The 25,168-nt window shown below is 39.7% G+C and overlaps 1 protein-coding gene across 1 annotated transcript in view; it reads right to left on the reverse strand.

Moving 5' to 3' along the window:
* Window positions 1–20,783: 20,783 nt before the first annotated feature.
* Window positions 20,784–25,168, reverse strand: part of jmjd1cb (jumonji domain containing 1Cb) — a 105,540-nt gene continuing 101,155 nt past the window's right edge. Inside the window, 2 exon segments of the mRNA XM_084568163.1 lie at window positions 20,784–22,835; window positions 24,848–24,979. Coding sequence (XP_084424289.1) covers window positions 22,743–22,835; window positions 24,848–24,979 — 225 coding nt within the window. The 3' untranslated portion in view covers window positions 20,784–22,742.

A 25,168-nucleotide genomic window follows, 5' to 3' on the forward strand; every position in this document is an offset into this window, starting at 1 on the left:
TACTCTGGGGATCCGTGTTACACAGGAATTGAGAGAATTCCTTTACATGCACTGTAGTAACCTGGTTACTGTGCATCCACATATAGATGCAGCAAGACTATCAGATGTCCCAGCATTGTTTTGGAAGTGATGCACACTGATAGTGGGCCATTTTTTTTAATGTTTTTCTAGCTTAGAACACCTCTAAAACTCATCTTTTAAAAAAATAAAATAAAAATACTTTGACAGTGTAAAGGTAGTTCCTTGCTAAGGCATTTATTTTGAGTTCAGTGATTATGTGCAGTTTCTATGAGTATGCTTGTAGTTTAAGTATTTTGCTACAGTGAGATTTAACCCTGAACCCTAGGTTCATATGTAAGCCAGTGCATACATGAGCCAACATCTGAACAACCTACTGTGCTGTTAAATGTTGATTATCATAAGAAAAGGCAAGAGCATGTGCCTTGTGCACAGACAGATGTGTTATTCAGTGTGCTCATATGAATCCTCTTATCACAGAAATACAGTCTAACCATCTAATAAACAATAACAACGACAATATGCTCAGATTTGTTGTTGTTATTGTTTTTGCATGGCCATTCACATTAGTCTTAAAATATAAAATTGGAATTGGTCACTTTATTTATCACCACTGTGGGATATAGGTTTATATTATCTTAATGTGAGCAAAAAATCTGATTTGGGCCCCTTCTTTTCATCTTGATCGGAGTATTTTATTAGCCTTAAGTATTGGATGAGCCCTTGCATTATCTACAGATAAACCTCACACATTATTATTTCTTGGCTAGAAAAATCCTCTCTGCTTCACTGCTTTCAAATTCCATAAGGATCACATTGTGAAGATTTTATTGACTGCCTATAGCCTTCAAACTTACTTGGCCAAGTTCAAAAGTTTAGCACAGCTCATAATTTGTCAGGAAGCAGCCTATAATTATGGTTGTCTGAACTTCCAATAAGAACAGTATTGCCACTAAAGGTCAGGGAATGCTCAGGATATCAGGGGACTTACAATTTAAGGTCAAGGTGAGGTTGACATTAAGGACTTAGCCAATAAGTCATTTAGAGTGTTATCTAGTGATAACACACAGGTATGTGCAGTAGTGGAAGCTAGTTCTCTGTTGTGCGTGAGAGATAGGAGACAAACAATTACTGTTTAAGCAGCACAGCATTTCAGTGGCCAGCAGTGTTGCTTCACACCAAGAAAGTTCTTGGCTAGAACATGCTTGGTGGCTGGCTGACTGGCTGGGGCCTTTATCTTTGTAGTTTGCATGTTCCCTGTGTGCCTGACTGTGAATTTTTTCCAGTTGCTCTGGCTTCCTCCAGCTTCCACAGGCTTCCTCCCAAAGTCTAATTAATGGTTATTTGTCTGAATGCTTGTTTGTCTCTGCATTGGATTTGCTTCTTGTCTGGGGTGGACTCCGCCTCTTGTCCAGTGTCAGGTGGGATAAGCTCCAATGCCCTGCAACTCTCTACAGGATAAGAGGTTTAGATAAAGGATGTATGGATAAAATCTTAAAGTCTAGTAAAGTACAGTAGAATGAACCTTTCACAGTAGTTGTAGCTGCCATTAATACTGAAGTTTGACGCATGTGCGTTCAAATCGTCAATTACAAACCTCCGTTATGTATAGTAGCGGTGCATGGGTGATTAACTTTCCAATTTCCAAGCTTATGGGCCACCTCATTCATGAGGAAAACATATTACCTCATTACATTTTAAAATGTCAATTTTCATGCACTAATTAGCAGACTTTCATAACTGTTTAGTTTGAAGGGATTAAAGATATCAGTCTGTGTTCCAGTTTTTGTGGAAATACCTATAACCATTTTTATTTTACCAAAACAAGAATGCTTGCTTTGAATAGTAAAACCAAAAAGCAATGTAATAATTAATAAAAACAATTAATGCAGCGCCCCCTGGTGTATGGATACAGACACCTATGGTTTGTTACAGATTAGTTGCTCATTCACATAAAGTGTCGATAATACAACTGCACCTCTCAGAATAAGTTTTAAATATTACATTACATATATGTTCTGCTGCTCTTTTGTAATCTGTAATTAGTATCTTGCAACCAGCTTCTTTTCTGCTGGAGAGTTTCCTCAAAGCAGTCAACTTTGGGGGTCGTGGCATTTCCGTGTCGCTCCTTAATTATATTCTTCTTTGTTGTCTGTTTATACCCACTGGAAATGATTTTTATTATATTTGATCAGTTCCCTGGGTGCTGTTGAGTGTCTGTGTAAATACTACTGCATGGGGTTAAATTAAGTGTTTTTTTAATTTACTTTTGTACGTAACCTTACCAATATTGGAGCTAGCTTCCCGTCCGTTTGCATCACAGTTGCAAGATTCAGATTGGGTATGTTTATAACATGCAAATATTTAGACATTTAGGTTTTAGCCAGACAGTTATTAGGATGTTATTCAATCCTGTCTCTCTACCACTTAAATTCAACATGCACATGTGAAAGCAGAGGGGAAAAACTAGCCATCGCAAAGAACCATTGAGACACATGAGTGAGCATACTGTATCCAAGGCAATGGACACAGTAGAGATCAGCACTAAGACAGAGACCATGTGCACTAAGAGAGAGAGAGAGAGACAGAGAGAAACAGAGAGAGAGAGAGAGAGAGACAGTGAGAGACAGTGAGTGAGTGTGTGTAGGTGTGTGGGGGACTTCTGTCCTTCCTGACAGGTTGATGAAACTGTTATATTGGGGTCTGCTCACAGACAATGGCCCTTCTTCTTCCTTTCTTCCTCATCAAAGGACCAACGTTCTCCTAAATTTGACATAGATCTGTTAGATCCTTTGGCCTTTCCTTGACCTTCTACTTTGAAATTCAGATATTCTGGGTTGTGTGTTAGGTGTGAGCATGTATATTTATCTATCCGTCCGTCCGTGTGTGTGAGTATAGTATACAAGGATTCAAGAATTTACATGACAATTCATTTTGTAGGAATAGGCAAAGGGGTGGATACATGTGTACTCTAGAAACATCAGAGGGTTTGTCTGGTCTATAAGTGTTTATGAGGCAGGGTGTGGTATTCGAATGCTGTTGAGGAGACGTTAACAGCACCAGAGGGTGAGAGTTCTTGTTACAGTCGTTTAGATGTCTGACAGTTCCTGGGTTCCTGGGCTCATGAAAGAGGATAATCCTTGTGCATGTTCAGTGAAGTGATAAGTATGACACCCATATAAATGTATCCTGTCCACTAAATCCTCCTCAATTCATGTCCAAGTTGCTCACTTGGAATGTGAACATAGCACCTGACCCTGATGCTGGTTGTTAACTGGAATGTTACAATACTATCGGCAGAGACCTGAGTTTTTGTCAAAGGTCAAAGGCCAAAGAGGTTTTTTATTGTTATTTCAACCATATATAGTAGGTATATAGTGAGATGAGAGGACATTCCTCCATGACCATGGAGCTACATGAAGGCATAGGGCTAAGTACAAAAGTGTGCCTGTGCAAGCTTATGCAGACAATACAAAACAGTAGAAACAGTACAAATGGTGCAGACAGTGCAGACAAACAGTGCCAACAGTGCAAGAATGAGAGACAATACAATACAGACAGTACAAAACACTTGGGAGACAATTCACTTACAAGAAAACATTACACAACAATGGAGAGCAACACAGACTAATTCAATTCAATTCAATTCAATTCAATTCAATTTTATTTATATAGCGTCAATAACAATACAAATCGTCTCAAGACGCTTTACAAAACCCGGCCTGAACAGGGACACACAGCAGTAAACATTCTACATAGTTATAGCACAGAATTGCATGACTAGTAGTAGATCAGAAATTAGAGGGCAAGAGCTCTGTGCCAGAGAAAAGAAAGTGGAGGATGCGAGAGAGGAGAGAGAAGAAAGAAGGAGGACATGTGTTTGGTGCATCATCCCCCAGCAGCCTCGGCCTATAGCAGCATAACTAAGGGATGGGTAGAAAGCATACTAACAGAGTATGAGTTGTAAACGAGGTGATTGTAAACATTTGATTAGCATCATAATGTGTGCAAAGGTGTGTGCAAAGGGCTAAGTATAGTTTATGATATGATTGTGGTTGTGAGTGTGTCTATTTGTGCCTGTTCAGCCCAGTTTCAGTGAGTTCAAGAGTCTGATGGCTCAAGGGAAGAAATTTTTACACATGTTGGTTGTGTGGGCCTGATAAACTTTTCCCAGAGGGAGGGAAGGAGGGAGGACAGTGTGTGGTGTCATCCACGATGCTGTTGGCTTAGCGGACGCAGCGTGTGGTGTAAATGTTTATGATGGAGGGTAGGGAGACTCCGATGATCTTCTCAGTTGTCCTCACTATCCACTGTAGGGTCTTTTGCGATTCGAGATGGTATAGTTCCCAAACCAGACAGTGATGCAGCTGCTCAGGATGCTTTCTATGGTCTCTCCGTAAAATGTGGTCAGGATGGGGATGTGCTCTTCTCAGCTTCCTTATAAAGTAGAAATGCTGCTGGGCTTTCTTGGTGATTGAGTTGCTGTTGAGTGACCAAAGTTCTCCACCAAGTGAACACTGAGGAATTTGGTGCCCTCGATGATCTCTGGATCCATTGATGATTAGCAGAAACAGGTTGTTGGCTCTTCACCAGGTAGTAAGTTGTTGCACCTCCTCCCTGTATGCTGACTTATCGTTCCTGGTTCCCTCCACGGTCATGTAATCAGCAAACTTGTCGACGTGATTTGAGCTGTGCATTGCTGCACAGTCGTCAGCAGGGTGAACAGATGCTGTTTCCAATCCCGACAGACTGAGTTCTCCCAGTCCAGGGTCCAGTTACGGCGTGAGTCTGGGATGTGATTGTGGATTCTCTGGCTGTATGCGTGCTTTGCCTCTCTGATGGCCCGTGGCAGTTCAGCCCGTGCTGTTCTTAAAGCTCTTGTCACCTGATCTGAAAGCAGAGTCTCTGGTTTCACACTGTAGATGTCCTGTGGTTTTAGACACCAACACATTAGCAGCAGATCCCTTAAGTTCTGTTATTTATGAGGTGGGGCCTCCAAGTATCATTACTTGTTTTTTCAGCAACTCACTCAGATGCTTGATCTTTGAAAGCTAAGTCAAAACCTTAAATACTTATATATGATACTGCTGAACAAGACCCCTGCCATCACGGGTGTGGTCTGCAACAATGTTCATGTAGGTAACAGGTATTAGAGTAACATCCACATGAATGGAGGACCTAGGGTTTTACAGCAGAACATTGCCCAGAGCATCACACTATCTCCACCTGCTTGACTTCTTCCCATGATTCTATCTTGGGTAAACAAAGCATGCGGGCAAACAGCACACATGCAGTTGTCCTACGTCCAGTTGTCTACAAAACAAGGTAAAAGAGGCACAACTGGACTTGTAGAGTTTCTTGAACACTTTCCACCATTCATCCAGGTAGCACGATATACAATATATACCATGGCTTGGAACACTGAATACCTTCAAATGTGATTCATCAATGTGATTCAAAATTATGAACCACACAGGCGAGTCTTTGCTCCCCACACACATCAGGGAATCATGATACTGTTATTCCTTCCTTGGACCACTTTTGTATTAGCCATGACAATTTGGGAAAGTTATGAAATACAGCAAGTGCATTTGTTTCAGTCACCGGATCAGATTGAAACTACAGAAAAAACCGACCCAATACGGAGACATCCAGTTTGCATTATGGACGTATACGAGATTGGTATTAATCTTCTCATCTGTGTGGAAAATGAAATAACTGTTTACTTTGTTTACATGCAACCAAAAAAACAGGTTACTCAAAGAAACCAGTTTATGTAAGTAATCTGAGAATATGATTATTTGTACTGCAGCAACCTGAATGGGGTAAATCTAAATATACAATACACAGGCGTGTGGTCGAGAGCATTCTCACATTGTGTATCACTGACTTTTTTCCTCAGGACGAAAGCTGTGCAGCTTCAGGTCCGGAACCAACAGTCTCAGGAACAGCTTCTTTCCAGAAACCTTGTTCTGAGAGGTGGTAGTATTTGTGAGCCTAACAGACACTGCCACCTGATAACTATGTTCAAGGTGCAAGAACTCTGTTTCATGTGAAATTAAATCCTACAGTGGATAGTGAGAAACCTTTTATGTGCAATCTGTATATCACCTGTATATCATGTAACTTTATGTGCCATATTACTATGTGCAATACCTGTATATTTTGGGCAATATCGGTACAGTTACAAATCTATTTTATGTATTAGTATGTTGTTTACACAAACCGCATTCCTGTTTTTTATAGTTTTGTTCCCTATCATGTACTGCATGTTTTGAAATGACAATCTTGAAACCTTGATAAAAAAAGGCCTATAACAAGATTTCTTCCCTGGCTGCAACCTGGCCTGAAAGAATCTTGACTTTTTTTGTTTTCGACATCACAGCACAGGTGTATTTGTATTTTACAAATACCAAGGGTCGAAACCAACATATTTAGACTTTTGGTAGCTATTTGATGCAAGTGTCACATTTAGTCTGACATGTTATTTAGTATATTATGGTGCAATGCTCTGTGAGACAATCTCTCCTTTAATTATTTAACTCATCTTGCATTCAGTATTTGAATATGTATAAAGTCTATAAGAAACCTCTGTATGTGGTCAAGAAATCAGCAATACAGAGCAGAACTCAAACTGGGAAAATCTGGCTTCTCTAACCACTCATCTTCTGATCTCTCTACACAAACCTGGTACCTATAAAACATTTCATGAAAAACTGTAATAAAGGTGATCACAAACCAAAAGACTGTCTGTGAGAAACAGAACGTGAATAATGGTGTTCAGGTTACCAGGTTTACTTAGTTGCTTGCATCACAACCTCAACTTTGTCACTAGGAAATAAACATAATTAGTTCATATGTAAATACAACTGATGCGGTTGTTCTACATGGGAGATCAGCTTTTTGTTAATATGATTCCTCTTAAATTCTCAAACTGTCATGTAACATCAACAGCTGTATGTTGTATTTGTATCATCATCAGATTCTACATGTACGCTTTAGTCAGATATGTATCTATGACAGATGTATGTTTATCTTGCTGTTCTCTTCTCTCTTTCTTCTGTCTGTACCCGGCTGGCCTTAGGCAGATGGGTCCCTCCATATGAGCTGGGTTCTGCTCAAGGTTTCTTCCTGTTAAAAGGGAGTTTTCCCTTGCCACTGTTGTCTTCCGGCTTACTCTGGGGATTTCAGGCCATGTTTTGTAAAGCGTCTTGAGACAATTTGTAAAATAAAATTGAACTGAATTAATATGAATATTTTAGTCACTATTACATTTTTTCCTAAATTTATTTTTTAGCTGCAGATTAACTGTATATGTTGGATAGGACAAACTGAAAATAAAAGAAGACAAGGGAGGTATGTAAGAGGATGAGAGGTGGATGAAGAACAAACAAGTCTCCATTAAATCGCTGGTTGTTAGAAGATCTGAGGCGTGTCGTGTTTATTACTGCGCCTTCAGCCTCCTGTCCTCTCCTTCTGTTCTTTAAAAGCTTCTCACATGTGTGAAGGGCGTAAAATCACTTCCTGAGTTGGAACTCTGGAACCCCATCGCGTCGGTGAGAGGTGGGACTGAAGGCCAAGCCTTTCACAGGGCTAAAAGGTGACTGCTGTCTCATTGAGACAGACAAGGACAGATGAGAGAAGGAGGAGATGAAGGTTGTTGATGGTTCCAGCTGGAAAACTAGTCAGTGAGTTCAGGAGACAGAAGGAGAAAGAATGCTGAATGTCAAACATTTGTTTATGAGGAAGTCTTTACAAATTAATGCTAAAATGTAGAAAATGTCAAATGTCAAATTTGCAGGTGACCTTGCAAAAAGGGAAAATGCAATGTTCATATTAACTGAATTATTTATAATTTATAGATTTTATTTTAGGGGTTAAGATGCAGATGAATTGTTTTATAGGTCTTTTGACTTAAGTAATAAATCAAATTATCAATTATAATTAATAATTCTCTTTAAGCCCTTTTTGTGAACCCTCCACCACAAAAACAACTAATATGACACACACACCTCCGCCCTGTGACCTGTGGTCAACCTCTGTCCTGCTAACCTGTATTTATTGGCCATTAAAGGCCAAAAGTTCACTCGAACTCTGACAACTCTGATTTATAGGCAGATTCATCTCACTGTGATTCTGCAGGACACACACTTACTCTCAAGTGGTGGTACACAAGACAGGGATGGATGTGCGGGGAGATGGATAGCTGTATGAAGGGGTGAGCATCCAAGGAGTGCAATCATCAGTGAGCTACTACGGTAGAGTAAATGTTTTTAAAGTGGCTCTCAATAAATTTGGATTTAATTGAGTAAATGTCTGTTAAATAACCATCTATCATCAAACGAGGTAACGCAGTGATGACTGAGTCTATGGCCCACTGATGATTACGAGTATTTATATATTTGCATTATAATTATCTGGGTGTCTGGTCACTTTCACAGAAACATTAAGGGCCATTGAAGAGTGTTAGCTGAAGAGCTGCACACCTTAAACTTTTCAGTAAAAGGTAAGGTAACAGTGAAAGGCAGCTCCTTTCACTGTATCCTTCTGTGGCCATGTGCAGCAAGAAACAGTTGCTCACGGATTGACCCATTGCTTTTTTCCTTGTTTATTAAAACAATATAAATTTGTTCTTGTGCCTCCTTGAATGCCCCTTGTGCAGTATTTAACTATATCTGTTTGTGTCACCAGTAACTACAGGTGTTACCAATTCATCACTGGATTCATTTTTAATTCAAGACAGATGTATTGTAACCACCCACAACGACCACACACTTACGACTGTAAAGGTGAGGAAATTGATGCCTGGGGTGTCACTAATCCTCTGGTTCATGGACAACCTGCTCTGCCAACTGAGCCTCAGACACCCCTTTTATTTACTTCAGGGCCTAACTGTGGTTGTGTGTGTGTAGTGTATCTTGTACGTTTTTAGTACTCCTTGGCCATGCAGGTGCACGTGTGACTCCTATAGTGAAAGGCTCCATCTAAACTCTCCCCAATAAATCTTGGTGGTTTATCCTTTTTTTGTAATTGAGCAATTAATGCCACACAACAACATTTGGACAGCAGTGTGTGTCAACTATAAAATTTGCTTAGGGGTAAGTGATAATGATAACCTCTGTGGCCTCATGTATGAAGGAGTGCGCAGCTTTCAAACTGTAAGATGGCATACACCCATAACTGGGACAGTATGTCCGTTCACAGAAAGTGAAATTGATGTACCTGGATTGAAGGTGGAGGCAAGACACAATATTTTATTCGGTCTTTATTTGGTGGCGTGGTGGTTAGCACTGATGCCTCACAGCAAGAAGGTTCCGGGTTCAAATCCATGGGCCGACTGGGCCTTTCTGTGTGTTTGTATGTTCTCTCCGGGTACTCCAGCTTCCTCCCACTGTCCAAAGACATGCTTGTTAAATTGGCCGTAGGTGTGAATGTGAGTGTGACAGAGAGTAATACAGGTCCCAGGATGTACCCCGCCTCTCACCCAATGACAGCTGGGATAGGCTCCAGCACCCCCTGCGACCCTTCACAGGACAAGTGGTTACAGAAGATGTAAGTAGTAAAAGAAACTATATTGAATGGGAGCGTGCGACTAAGGCTGTAAACGCAGCAGTATTGGAACATTGCACCACAGCCAAAATAAAGAAGAATGTAAAAAGAAGAGTTGTTTGGTTGGAGTGTTACAGGGATGCTGGAGCTAACCCCACAAGGAGTGAGTGACTTCCATCATCGGAGAAACTACACTTTCTGGCATTCAGTCAGCACATGCGGGTGACCAGGATATGGTGACCCTGAAGTACATTTAATAAAAACATTTAGATATTGCTTAGTCACAGCAATTAGAACCACCACCTCAGAGCTCAACTGACAGCAATTACAACCAACCAAGCTTTTAGTGACATGTCAGATTGATATTAAAAAGATTGAACACACAGAGATACAAAAAGTTTACAAAATATAATTTTTACAGAAAATGTGGAAAGGGAGACACACCATCCGCAACTATCCGCACTAACTGATGCATGTTAACATCTTCACTTGACATACACAGAGAAAGCATCATTTCACTTTGGACTGAGGTTGTGGCAATCATTTTAAGGCATACCATATGCGGGAATATTAGGTTACATGTGGTTTTGTTTTGCTGTTCGGTGGTAAATCATTAGTGCTCAAATGTGAGTTTGGCTGGTGGTACGCACATGCTAACAGAAGGTCGAAAATTTGCATGGCGGTGCACCATTAGTACATGAAGCCCCAGGAAATTTAGCATATAGCTTGATCCTCCACTTTCACAAGTTTAAAGCTTTTGAAAATTTTGAAAAATAATGTGCAATGATAATGTAACACCAGAAACGTATGGTGCAACGACATGTGAATTCATTGTTATGACATGTCATGTTCATAATATAGTCATGGAAAATATCCATGTGCCAGATAATGGCATTTATTCAAATAACTTGCTGTGAGACTGAGGTGGGATTTAAAAAAAAAAAAAAAAAATCTCTGTATTATAACATCATGATGTGGCAGAACATAAACAAATGAGACTTTTACTGATCGTCCCGAGGTCAGAAATCAAAGTGTGGGTGGTCAAAGAGAAAATCAGGAGGGCATTGCTCATCAAACACCGATAAAGCCTAAACATGATCGTCTTAGGACAGCCACAAACAGTATTCACACACAGCAACTACAGTTTGCGCCTCTCAGCCTTTTGGGGAGACTCATACTCACACAGTCTCATGCCCTCACACTGATGCCTCCCTGGAAGGTCCCGGGTTTGAATCCATGGGCCTTTCTGTGTGGAGTTTGCATGTTCTGTGTGGGTTCTCTCTGGGTACTCCGGCTTCCTCCTACTGTTAAAAGACATGCTAGTTAGATTAATTGGTGATTCTAAATTGGTCGTAGGTGTGCATGTGAGTGTGAATGGTTGTCTGTCTCTCTGTGTTAGCCCTGTGATAGACTGGAGACCTGTCCAGCTGATGACTGCTGGGATAGGCTCCAATCCCCACGCGACCCTTCACAGGACAAGTGGTTAAAGAAGATAAATGAATGAATGAATGAATTAGAAAACTCACTTTGCCAGATCAACACCTTAACCACTTGTCAGTCAGACTGCACAAATGACTGTACAAGTGTTAAGATTTTCAGTACAACAAAGTAAAAATAAAAAAAGGTCTGAAGATGAAGTGCAAATACATATGTCCCACAGACATTTGTAAGGCCAATGTATTTGACAATCATTCTTTGCCATTTGTGGGAAGCATATCTTAAATTTATTTATCAAATGGTTACAGTTTTGTTAGTAATGGGATGCATGCCGTTTTATAAACTGAGTGTCATAGAAACGTTGAGGTAGCTGGCCTCCATTGTTGAGACGTAGCAATGAAGTGAATAATAATGAAATGACTTCCTTAAATTTAGTTACAGCATTATCAGAGATCCACCCTAATGTTTTCCAAATGCTGTGTAGTCCAAACAATCAGTATTGGTCGTGACGAGCGAGGAGGTAGGAAACAACTCAAAAAACAGGGAAGCATGAGGAGTTGAACTGAAACACTAGGGAACATGAACAAGCAGGTAACTCAACAGGCCAAGGACAAAAGGAGAGACGGGACTATATATACACACACAACGGCTAACAAGGCATAGGTGAGACTGCTGAGAGGAGGAACACACAAGGAGAATCCTATCTTATAATCATATGGAAACACAGGAAGTAAAGCAAAGCAGGAAACACCAAGGAAGAAGCTTAAATAAAAATAAAAACAGGAAATGTGAGAAAAACCAAACATGGTCACAGAAAATCTTGAAACTATCATGATAGTACTAAGACATGATCAGACAAAAGAGGATGGCATACTAATAAATGCTCACTTTTTATGCAATATGTCAGACCTCGAGGGCATTATTAAAGCAGTGTCAGTTGGTTTGTGAAATTATATCAAATTCTTTACTAAGAGATATCTAGACAGAATGTTTTCTATTTTCCTTTCTTTGTTAATTGTTTTGGGGTTCTCAGCAGGGTTGAGATTTTTTTCACTACAGGCTGGTAGTGAACAGTAGGCCTTTGTGTAGTACAATACACTGATCAGGCATAACATTATGACCATGTTCCTAACATTGTGTATGTCCTTTTTTGCTGCCAACCCATCCCTGACTCCACTAGATCCCTAAAGGTGTGCTGTGGTATCTGGTACCAAAATGTTAGCATCAGATCCTCAGATCCAAGTCCTGTAAATTATGAGGTGGGGCTCCATAAATTGGACTTGTTTGTCCAGCACATCCCACAGATGCTCAATTACATTGAGGTCTAGGGGATTTGGAGGCTAAGTAAACACTTCAAACTCATTGTTGTGCTCCTCAAACATTTCCTGAACCTTTTTCCTTCATGGCAGGGTGCCATGCTGAAAGAGGCCACAGCCATCGGGGAATACCGTTTCCATGGAAGGATGTACATGGTCTACACAGCAATGCTTAGGTAGGTGGTATGTGTCTAAGTAACATCCACACACAGATGGCAGGACCCAAGTTTTCCCATCAGAATGTTGCCCAAAGCATCACACTGCCTCCGCTGGCTTGCCTTCTTCCCATAGTGCATCCTGGTGTCATGTGTTTCCTGGGTAAGCGACACATGTGCATCAATGAGCCTTGGGTGCCCGTGACCCTGTTGCCAGTTCCCCACTGTTCCTTCCTTAGACCACTTTCGATACTGACCACTGCAGACTGGGAACACCCCACAAGAGCTGCTGTTTTGGAGATGCTCTGACCAAGTCATCTAGCCATCACAATTTGGCCCTTGTCAAACTCGCTCAATTCCTTCTTGCTTCTAACACATCATCTTTGAGAACAAAATGTTCTCTTACTTTTTTTAAATTTACATATTGGTCTGACCGGCACATAAAACCAGTAGATCAGCGGGCCGATTGACACTGGTCTGGCCCAGTCACTATGGCAGTGCTCATATTTCTTTTCATAAAGGCAAGTTAGGCTAATTACGTGGATTACAAAGGGGTGTTGCTGATTCAGCACTAAAACTACTCACAATGAGAAAGACATTTTAAACAGTAACTTGTTATTGTAGTTACTTGTTATTGCAATATCTATATCTTTAAAGTGCACAGTACACTCTGACAGCCTGTAATCACAGCTGGCGGCATTCAGTTTTCCTGCCAATATGGCGGCGTCAACAAAAAAGTCACTAATGCTCTGGCCACCACTCACCAACATGAAAAGTGAGTCAGTAGGCAGCATTCTGATTTTGTTATTAGGCTATTAATTGTTTAACTAGTAGGCCAAGGCTAAGCTACTTTTAGGCTTGGAAAAAAATGAGTTTGGGCAGTTTTTATGTAGCTAGTAAAAAAGACAAAGACAATGTAGACTACAATGAAAGAAAATCACACTTTTTGACATCATTTTGTTCATTGCCAGTGTTACCCCAATGCAGCTGTATGTCTGTTTATCAGAGAATCCAAAAAAACAAAAAAAACAAAACTCACAGCACAGTCTCTATTCATGTTTTGTTGGGCTAGGTTGCGATAGCATCCCCAGAAGAGGAGAGTGTTGGTGAGAGAGAGGAGAGAGAGGAGAGACACAGCGAGAGAGAGGAGAGCAGAGAGCAGGAGGACATAGATTACGTTGCCCATCCTGATTCTTCTATGTCACAGAGCTTTATGGATCACCACCCACAACAAAATGCCAAAAATCCAGTAGTGCAAAAAGTACTGACCAGTAAAAAAAAAAAAATGCTGCTTTAAGATTCATTATTGTGATGGAGTGGTGGAGTACACGTTTTTGTAGTTTTAATTAATAACACTTTTTGGAAGTATTTAATGTCTCCACTCTCACTGATTCCCCTTAATTAATTGCATGGCTTAAGGCACATGGTTTTAAAGAATTGCACAGTTGGTGTACACATTCAAGAGACCAAAAAGACTGAAAAGGTGTACGTTATCGAATGTGGTTGGCTGGTCTGGTCCAAAATGCCAGGGCTGATTTTTGTCCCAGTCTGCCCCTGCCTGTCAGTGGTCATAATGTTATGCCTAGGACAGCTAGCTCCAACTCCAGCCACAGCTACTGTTCATTGGCTGTTCCATCGTGGGAAGCTGTGTTTCCTTTTCAGTGAATAGCATTTGAAGTATAGGTTTCAGTAAAGTGACATACTGTATGTTACTGTAGGAGATTAGCCAGTATACAAAATAACTTGTGTTATTAGATGCGCTTAGACAATAAATAACTGCACAATACTGAAATGGGAAATGACACAATAATCTCACCATAACATTAGACATTCAACTACTTGTTTCATGATCTAAACTTTCCCAGTGTAATCAGTGTCACCTTTGCATCACACCCCCACAACCAGTTCGGGTCATCTGAAAGTGATTAGTCATACAGAACAAAAGGCATTATTATGCTTTTGCCTCGTCTGGTGGGCCATCATCCTTGGACCACGTACACAAGAAAAGTGCAGTTCTGTGTGTTGTCTCTTAAGTGCTTTTGTGATAATCTGAAGTATTCCCAGAAGTGAATTTGTTGATAAAACAGATGAGGAAAAGCTTATGGCAACCACATGTGCTTTAAAGTGATGCATTATTTTCACACTGCTAAATTAACATGATCATATGTGGCCAGTGTGTATGCAATGCATTTTGGATGTGCTCACCCCTGTTCATAGTGGAGCTGCCCACTTATGACCTGATAACCCAGGGCACAGATTAATACTAGGTGTGAAGAGGGCCTGTGTGTGTGAGATAAAATCTTAGAAAACTTACTGTCAAGCATTGTTTGTTTGCATAAAACTAAAAATAGTAATTTCTGAGAGTTCAGGTATTCATCAATCCACAGTTAGAAGTAATTCATCCCAGAGGTGAAGTATAGTGGAGGCAGAAATTTGATTTCAGGTGGCTCTGCACCTGAATAGCTTGCCATCAAGGGAGAATGAGTCCCCTATTTTATCAAGGTATCTTCCAGAATAATGTCAGGGTGGCTGCCCAGCTGTAGCTCAATAGAAGTGAAATGATGCAGCAAGAAAATGACCCAAACCATACAAGTAAAGTTGAGAAGCAGTGGCATGACCTCAAGAGGGCTGTTTACACCAGACATTCTAAGAGTTTTAGAAGAGCTGAAGCAGGTATGTAAGTAATAACTGTCTAAAATAACAGCTCTGATGCTGTTTAAATCCTCCTGTGTTAATAATTGGTTAACCTACACCTGTATATATTGATATATATTGATTCTGGGGATTAGCAGTTTTGATATGAAAAATAGAATTTTTTTTGCATTTCAAAATGTTTTCATTTGAATGGCTGTTATTGAGACAGAAGAGTACATATTTTGTAGAATTTTAGATTTCTCCTTATAAGTATTTCATTTTACAGCTGATTTAACTGATTTGATTGGTCTGGCACATCTTCATCGGACATAGGGCATTTATCAATACTGCGCATGAAAAGTTAGACTAAGTCCTCCTTCTTTCTTCTCTCTCCTCTCTCGCATCCTCCACTTTCTTTTCTCTGGCACAGAGCTTTTGCCCTCTAATTTCCTATCTACTACTAGTCATGCAATTCTGTGCTATTACTATATCTATGTTTACTGCTGTGTGTCTCCCAGTAACAAAACATGGTCAAGTTGGTTGAATAGACATGATTAATTATCTATTAATCCAAACTTACGTGCCTACTAATGCAGAAGAACATCAGCTCATATTCTCCCTTGCTCCTGTCATGATTAACAGTCACTAGAGGATGTGTCACAATGAAACATAACTATGGAAGGATTGTAAATAAGTGACTTACTTGAAGAACCTATGAGCTCTGTTTTATGGAAGGATAGGATCGACTTGACAGGTTCTGTTATCTGCCTGACAGCCTGTTTACCATACAGTCATACCTTTCTCTGTCATGTGACCTCATTTACAACTCAAATAATAAGACCATTGCCTGTTCAGTAGTACTTCCATCTTCCATTTGCTTTTTTAACAAAAGGCCAAGGTAGTGTTAGATTAATCTGTGGCATTACGAAAGTATCCTTGCCATTGGAAACAGCTGCTTTACAAAAATGCTCTTGCTAAAATGTCCATTCAGCAGCTGCTGTGCATTTTGGCATCAAATTTAAGTTCTTGGCTGTCCATAAGGTAAACTGAGCAAATTTTCCAAATACAGTCTCTCCAGTGAAATCTTGATAAACCAATAGAATGTTTAGATCCATGCACATAGAAATAAGATAAGGTAAGATAAGATATACCTTTATTGATCCCCTATAGTAGAAATTCAATGCTAAGAAATGAGTCTAGAGGGGGTCATTCAGGGGACAGAAACACGCAGGCAATTTCTCGTCTGCCTTCCACTTAAACTCTTCTGCACAACACACACACGCCTCTTCTCCTCTCTTTCCCCTCTGCCCTCAACTTAAACCCTCACCCCAATCTTACCCCAGCCCTCCACACATAGCCTGAACCCCCACCCACTGCCCCATTACGCCTGTTACCTCTCTTGCCCCATCCTCAGCGACATCTACCCACCCCCACACACACTGACACACAGAGAGAGAGAGAGATGATATTGCAAATGACTCCAAAGGTTTGATTGGGAATGTCTCCAGGTATCATGGATGACACCTTCCTTTAAACTTCATAATTTCAGACAGTGATTCTCTATAGCATTAAACGCATGTTCTACTCTAAACTTTATTCATGCAGACATTTTTTATTTTTTTGGTAATTTGGGTGATTCCAAGGTGGAGTGCACATTCTTGTAGTCTCACAGTTTGAAGTTGGTAAAACTTTTTCACCAAGGGCCAGCAATGTCTGGGTTTGTTTCTCTGGACCATTGTCTGGATTTGCCTTGTCACATTTGTAGCACATAACAAAGGCTGTCCATGTCAGATTAGGCAAGGGGAAGCAAAGGTACAGGGTTCAGGAGGCAGGACATTAGACTTAGACTTAGACTTAGACAGACTATATTTTTCATTTACATTTAAATCAAAATGAAATGTTGGTGCAATGGCTCAGAGCACAGCAGGAATACTGACAGAAACAATACATATAAAATAGAATAAATATACATGATGCATCAGTGTTGTATTTTCGTTAAAGTGTAGCCAGTTTGTAATTTGTTCATAAACAAAGTTTCTTCCCTTTCCTTGAATTTGTCTGATAATTTCAGCATTGCCCCTTACCAACAGAAGTTCCAGAATCAAGTTGTCTCTCCAGTTTTGGCTGACATACTTTAGTAAATTATCACCCTGTGTTTGTGTTTATGCAGGTCACATGATAGAAATGTCATTTTCATGCCCACTTGCTGGCTTTGAAGGATACATCTTGATTACAATCTTCCAGGTTATCTGTGAAATTTTTATGATCAGTCAGTTAAAAAGACTTTTGTCTTTTGCACTTTATTGACACAGCATATACACAAGAGCTACTCCCTTTTAAGTTTACATTAAGTTTACAGTTTATATTTTATTTTATTCTATTTTATTAAATTTTTTTTCTCAGTTATACATTTATACTTATATTTTTTTTACCTTGTGTGCTGTGTGGAATTATTACTGTTTTGTTTTTGGTTTTTTTACTAGAGGCTGCAGGTACTAAAATACATTGCACTGTGCATTATACTATGTATAACTGTGCACGTGAAATAAAACTTAAAATAAAATCTTATCCCTTATCTGTCTGAATAACTCAGCAATAAAAGGGAGGAGACTTTGCAACCATGGCTTCTCACAATGGACTTGGCAAACGTTTCACGTGTTGCTATTTGGTTTTCTCTTTGCCATTTCAAGTCTTTGTGAGCACCCTCGAGGCCTGCCTAATCAAATCCGTCCAGAAAGCTGGGTAAGTAGCTGGGTTTGCTTTTCTTTTCCCTCCCCTAAGTTTATATTTTTGACTGTTTTTCCTGAAGACAGAGGTGCTTGTATATCACTGCTAATGCAAAACTTTAGATGTGTACTGCTTTTACGAAAAAAACAAAACAAAAAAACAGTTCGGCTAACCTAAGTGTATACATGCATACAAAATTGAATTTAATGTTAAGACTAGAGGGACGACTTTGGCTCTTTTTCCAAATTATCTCTAAGATTGCATAGTAGTTGCATGTAACTATCAGGGTTGTTAAATTGATGAATCCCCAGTGATTTTTTAAGCTTGCTTATCATAGCCTCCACCAGGCAGTGTAGTCATGGTGACCTTTCTTGTATCCATAAGAAAAAATGGGGTTCCATCATCTTTAGTGGAAAAATTTAAAAAAATAAATAAAATAATCTAGCCATTGGTGGGCTAGTGCCACTGCTGGAAGAGGCATTTAGATCCTTTGCTTTAGAAAAACTACCATGCTCCTCTATGCATAAAAGCCATTCATTCATTCACTCATTCATTCATTCATTCATTCATTCATCTTCTGTACCCGCTTAATCCTGGGTCACAGGGGTCTGCTGGAGCCTATCCCAGCTGCCATCGGGCGAGAGGCGGGGGTACACCCTGGACAGGTCGCCAGTCCATCGCAGAAAAGCCATTCATTAAATAACTTAATTTGTAAACGTACTGTATGTAAATATTAACATAAAAAATATAAGAAGAAAGTTATAATACATAAGTATCTATGTGTCAGATGTACTGCATAATAAGGAAACAGTTAAGCATATCAGTGAAAAAGTAATTTAGACCATCGAGGCCCACATTTGTACTCCATTAGGAGCCATGAGGCTTGGATTGATTGCAGCCATGCAGCTATGGAATTTTTAGTGTCGCTATTAAATTGTCTACATGCTGCTAGAGGGAAAACATTCATCAAGCTATTTTTAAATCACCATTCACAAAAGGCTTGGTGTTGTCAAAGATGGCACATTAGAAGTCACTCGGTACAATACTCTTACGGTATTTTGGGTTTCATTTTAGATGTTCCTAAGGATTTGACACTTGAGAGTCACCTGTGTAAAGTCTAGCAGCAATTTTGAACAATCTGTGTTACTCCATATTGCTTTTGTATAGAAAGAACATTCACATTTTCTGCAGCAATGCATTTAGAGGAGTACACAGATGATTAGATTTCTTTCCCATTGTGACTCCAATGGCATAATCATAAGCTTCTTAGTTGTGCTCCAACTGTTTCTGCACGACCAGGATCATCAATTTGAAACAACTAACGTTACCACTAAGTAAACTTCAGTGGTTTTTTAACTTGTTGTTACCAGACCAGTCTTTTGGTCCGGTGAAAGACAGTTCTTTTAGACATTCACCTTTCCACTGTGATGTTGCTTTCAATAAGCATCATTTTTCATGTGCAGCAGGCAGGATGAGGGGACTCTTACTCTCTTACTAATTTTATTAAATAATGTATTATTTATTTATTTATTTACTAAACATAATCCCCAAACCTAACACATGTAATACGATTTATTCCTACCCTAACCCTAACTTTAACCACTGATCAGAGTCACAAATCAGAGATTCTCTTATTGCATTTGTCCCCAGTTGCAGTTGTTACTGATGCCGTAGCAGGAGGCTGCATCCTCCACACAACAATATAAGGGTGTCATCAGGAAGACACAGCTGCAAATCTGTCTAATGTGGGACCCTACTGTAAGCCTCAGAGCTCCTGGTAGCAGAGGGAAGTTTAAACTCACTCATTTGTTCTAAGGCAGCATATAAGACCCCACTTCTTTCTTAAATCATCAAAAAGACATGGACTTCACAGGCCACAGTTGATTTTCATTACTGGTTTTCTGCCTGAAGTTTCTATTTTTCTGCACTCATTCAGTTCTGCTGCTCTTGCTGCTGCATAGGATTCACTTGCAGTACCTGAAAGTCCAGGGATCAGGTGGTTCTGATGAAGACATCTCTTTTTGGTATGTTTTGTCTGCAGGGTATTTTGGAGTTTTTGCATGGGCTTCTTATGGACCTTACTTTGTACTGTGTGTATATACACAAATAAATACCCAAAGAATGTTGAGTCCCAAGGAGTTCACACTTGCTCAGAGGAAGTCGATTGTCTGTAAATATGGTGGACATGATCTTCTGGAGGCCTGAGGTGGAGTGTATGGGTGCAGAAACAAGTGTCTTTAGGTATTCAGGTACAGTGGAACTGATAGATATCCCTGGCAAAGATAAAGATTTCAGAACACAGAAGAACCAGTGGGTTTTTGATCATGGGATCATATCCTTATGCACTGACTTTTTTTTTTGTTGTTGCTAAAATCATGTTCATGTACAACTCATGTACAAACACTTGCATCTACAAAACACACTAACAGTCTTGTTTGGACCTTGCACTCTTTATCACCTCACCCCCACACGCCATTACAAGCTGACGAAAACTAAAACAAGTTAAAATAACAACTTAAGCTTCCTTCCATGAACTGTCTGTAATACCCTGTAATACTGTTTTATGTAGGATGATAAGTGTGCTCAGTATAACGGACACTCTTACATGAAAAAAGGAATGTGTAGACCAAAAAAAGGTTTCTTCTTTTCTTGATGTTGCCATCTCAGCTTTTATCTGACCCAACCATGCTATCTGTAATTCCTAAATTCCCCGTTCCCCTCTCAATATCTGCAGATAGCCTTTCATACAGTTGAAACTGTAAGCTGGAAGAGCTTTAATGAGTTTCTATAGCCATCCCTTTCTCAGTATGCATAATCTATCTTAATGTATTTTCTTTACTTAGTCTTTAGACTAAGTACAATTCTTGACCTGCCTTACATGTACTAAGTACTAATGATTCAGATACATTCGGGCCTAACAATTAGAAGCCAATATGAAGGTCTTGAATATCTTTTTCTATCGTGAAGAAAAGATTATTTTTAAAGTGTGTTTGCTGCACTGGTTGTTATTTACTTCTTTTAACTGCTTTATATCCATACGTCACACCAGCTGTAGTCTGATGAAAGAGGGGGTGTGCCTTTACAGCAAACACAACTGACATGACATATCAGCACCACCATGTGGTGATAAACACACAGTGCAAATTTTCAATGTATCATTTATAGATGCATTCATAAACAAAAACGTGCTCCCTTTCTGTAACTGTTATTCATTTCTAATCTATTTTTGTCTTCGAACCCAATGAATGAAGTGACTGGTGGATAATTAAGATGACTTTACATACCCTAGATGAAGAATTGATTTGTTAGTATACTAATAGTATAAGTTTCCTGTACAAACCTGTGTTCTGTGCTAAAACACAGGGGTCAAGTTTCCTCATGGAGACACAATAAGGTCAAATAGGAGCAGCAACAAGTTTCCTACAAGTTAACTCTGAAAGTGTACCACAAAAACACAAAACCAAATGTTCAATAAATCCATTTTAATGGAAAATGTAAAACCCTTTTGAACTTCAATGTACAAAGCATGTAACACTTGCACTTTAAAATTTGAAATTGAAGCAAGCCATGTTTTAAAAAAATACTTAAGTGAATGTATATATTTACATGTTATAGTTCACTTTTCAGTCTTTTATGTTTTAACTTCAAAAGTTCACCATAGTAAACAAGACAATCCTTACATTTCTTAAATAAATTACATCTTTTTTTGTAAATGTGTTAATTCTACAGCAAATACTTTATTCATAAAATGCTTAAGTGTGTAAGCAATATTGTTTTTTCTTAACATTATACAACTTTACAGTCTTTACAATAGTTTGGCAGTTCATTTTTAGAAAATGTATTTATGGCATGAGGACAGTAGAGCATCAACACTTTCCAAAGCTCCCAAAGTAGCTGGTGAGTGCATGTCCTCCATCACAGTTGAGCCGTATTACAACTGAAAACCACATAGCAAAAAAAAACAAAAAAAAACAAAACTGTACAACTCACATTTATTACATTAATGCATCATCATAGAGCTATAAAAGAAATACATCTTCACAGAGAAAACAAAACAATGTATGAAAAAGAGAGCGGAGAACAAAGCTGCAACTGACAGAAAGAACTACAAAAACAGGACAAGAACAGACAAATTACAGAAGGAACAACAAACGAGGGAGCAGCAGAGACTGATGACTGAAACATCTGAGATTTCTGGTTTGCATTTTTTCCCAACAATTATTATATATATATATTTTTTAAATAAAACATCAGAGGTGTCAGTTTTGATCTTAATGTTGCTGGTGATGCTGTTGTGATCAGCAAAATCTTTTGTCCAAGACGATGTATGGGCTGCTGCTACAGACAGGGATTAAAGCTCCTGGCCTTTATAGTCCACAGCAGATTACAGTAAAACAGCAACCAGGGTTCAGCATCTCTCAGTGGCTCCACCATCACTGCTACTTACAGGATAGTCTTCATTCTCATGGAAACTGCATGCTAGCAGGATGTATGCCAGCAGTCACACTAAAGAGTTATTTTTTTTTTCCAGCAGAAATATGTAGTGCCATTTCATTCCGTTGTAGTGGCTTTAACAAGGCTCCCAGCCAGCATTCTTTCTTTCTTTCCTGTTTTCTGAGTCTTTGGAGCTTCATCCCTGTCAGTCCAGCGGACTTCTTGTCTTTGTCTCCTCTTGGCACTGAAGGTTTGAGGTGATGATGGAGGTGGCTGTTCCTTTCACTGGCAACCTGGATGTGCATCAAGAGGGCCGTTGACACTGTGAGACCACTTGTCTCACATAACCAGGTCTGACCTGTCACCTCTTCCAGTGACAGTCCTCCACTTGATGAGGACAATGTGGCGAGGTGCAGAAGGGAGTCGAGGCCTTCTCTGGAAGGCATGTACAAGGCAGGGGGGTGTTTGTGTGTCATGAGTTCTCCTCCTCCTCATCTTTGTCACTGCTGCTACTCTTCAGGGAGCTCACCACCTCCTTCACACAGTGGTAAAGGATGTTCTTCACCTAAGAAAGAGAAGGAGGAAGAGGTTTAACAGCTGTGCTGCTATTCAAAACTACAAATCTGTTAGTCTTTTACATAACAACTCAACACCAAGCATTACTGGTTAGAATCATAGACTGTACTGTATACAAATATGGACAATGCGTCCCCACTCCCTTGCATTGGCCAAACTGATGCTAGTTTCCCTGGGATACAGGTGGGACATCTTGCGAGTTTTGAGCCAGAGTCCACGCAGTACGGTCCGAGAGACATATTATCGATGAGATGACTGCCCTTATTTCAGCCAGGCTCACTTGTGTTTTCGTTTAATTAATACTGCGCTCTGTTCTTCCTCCACCAGTTAAAAATACATGTTGGATTATACATCGTACAGATTTATCTATTTAATTATTCCCACTGTCACAGTCGCACGGGACTGTTTCATGGAGCGGTTGGGATGTCAGCTTGTAGTCATCATGATGCCACATCCTGTTTCTATAGCGTCAAGTAACTACCTCAAATGAAACTTATCAGAAGAATGGACACGTGAACATGCATCAGTATTATATTAACTACCTAAAATGACAGGAACCATCCTTGAAAAAAAATAAAAAATATTTCATGTGTATTTTAATGTTTTAGTTTGGCCCAAGTCCCATCCACTTGGGCTCTGACCTATACTGCAGCCAACCACCAGGGGGAGCTCTACTTGCTTTGGCTTCACTTTTGAGGCGCTCGCCGTCCAGCTATATACCGACTATAGTTAGAATCTTGTACTGGCTTTACTACTTACTTAGTAATATAATGTATTCAGCTCTTCAGTTTACATTAGTTTCAGTTTGTTGATAAATCATATCTTCTTGTTTAACCTATCAACTGTTATAAACAAACAGTTATCTGCTCTGTTGCCAAGAGTGTTAAGTGGGTTATTGTCATCCATTCACACATGCAGGATTTTAGCTCAAACACGCATGGATGTAGCTGTTAATCAAAACAACAAGGTACAGTTATATAACAAATAGAGGCAGTGCAGAGTCTAAGGTTTAATTCAAGGGTGCACAAAAACATCCAGGAATTACTACTATACAATTCAGTAAACACAAGTAACTTAGTGCCATTGGAAGCTATGCGTGGCCATGCCATGACACTGTCTCCACTTGTTGTACAGATGATGTTCTATGTTTCGCACCACGTGCTGTTCCAAGCCAGACCTTTTACCAACCTAATTGATGAATAAATAATGAAGGCACATCCCACATCAGTTCATAGAACACGTTTTCAGTCAACTGTCCAATTATTTTGGGCTTCTTGAAACAGAAAGGGCAACATGCAGTGGACATAAAAAACAATAAATCCTAGATGAACTTCTGGACAATAAATGTAAAAATACTTTCTGTATTGTAAAATATCCAATGCCAATGAAAATCAAAGCTGCACATTTCAGAGAAAAGAGTTTCAGTTAGAGGTTACAACTGACAGACTTTGTGAAGGACTAGTATGAGATAAACAATCTTTGCTTTCCTGATGGCCCAGTAAAAAATAATAGACCTGTAAATGTGCTGTGCTGTACATGTCTCCTTACAATGTTTTTCAGCTTCAGAAGCAGCATAAATTGTTAGTGTCTGATCACCATATGGCTGACTGATTCTCTATTGTTCATTCCCTGGAGTCTGTCAGAACACAGACACTGGGACAGGCAATGGATGATGACTCAACTCATTTTCAACCATCTCTACGGTGGATATGTGCATGGAGACTTTTCAGAGCAGAGGGACTTGATATCCAGAAAACATCACTGATTATGACTCACTCTACCATTGTGTACAGTATGTCCTTGTTCAACAGATGTGCAGGCTAACACAAAGGCAAGCAGTGACTGAGATAGGAGGACATAGTATCATTGACAGAGTTGACAGATGTCTGCCACTAATGACAATGTGAGCAGGAATCTAGACAAGATCTTTGCCAGTCAAATAAAAAAGTAAAGGCATTTCAATGTGTGATGTAGATTAATGACTGAGCTGTGGTCCCTCACCTGCAGTTTGTCCTCATAGTTGACTTCCTCTTTATTGGGCCGGAGCTCTTGGGTGAGGTGAAAGGATCTGGCGACGTGCTCAGGAGACACAAAGTCATTGATGACTTGAACACAGCTATGGAGGTTCTGAACCTAACATGGAGGAAGAGAGAGGGTGTTAACAGGAAATCTGAATGTCAGCAGACTACACAACAAACAAGAAAAACACGTCAGAACAATCTTGCCAAGTCTAAAATTGGTAAAAGAGCACCACTGTGCAAAACATATTTTTGTATTCAGTTTGTAGATGGCATGTGTCTTGTGCATATGTGCATCTATAGC

The sequence above is a fragment of the Chelon labrosus genome, assembly GCF_963514085.1.
Source record: "Chelon labrosus genome assembly, chromosome: 19".
Taxonomy (NCBI): domain Eukaryota; kingdom Metazoa; phylum Chordata; class Actinopteri; order Mugiliformes; family Mugilidae; genus Chelon; species Chelon labrosus.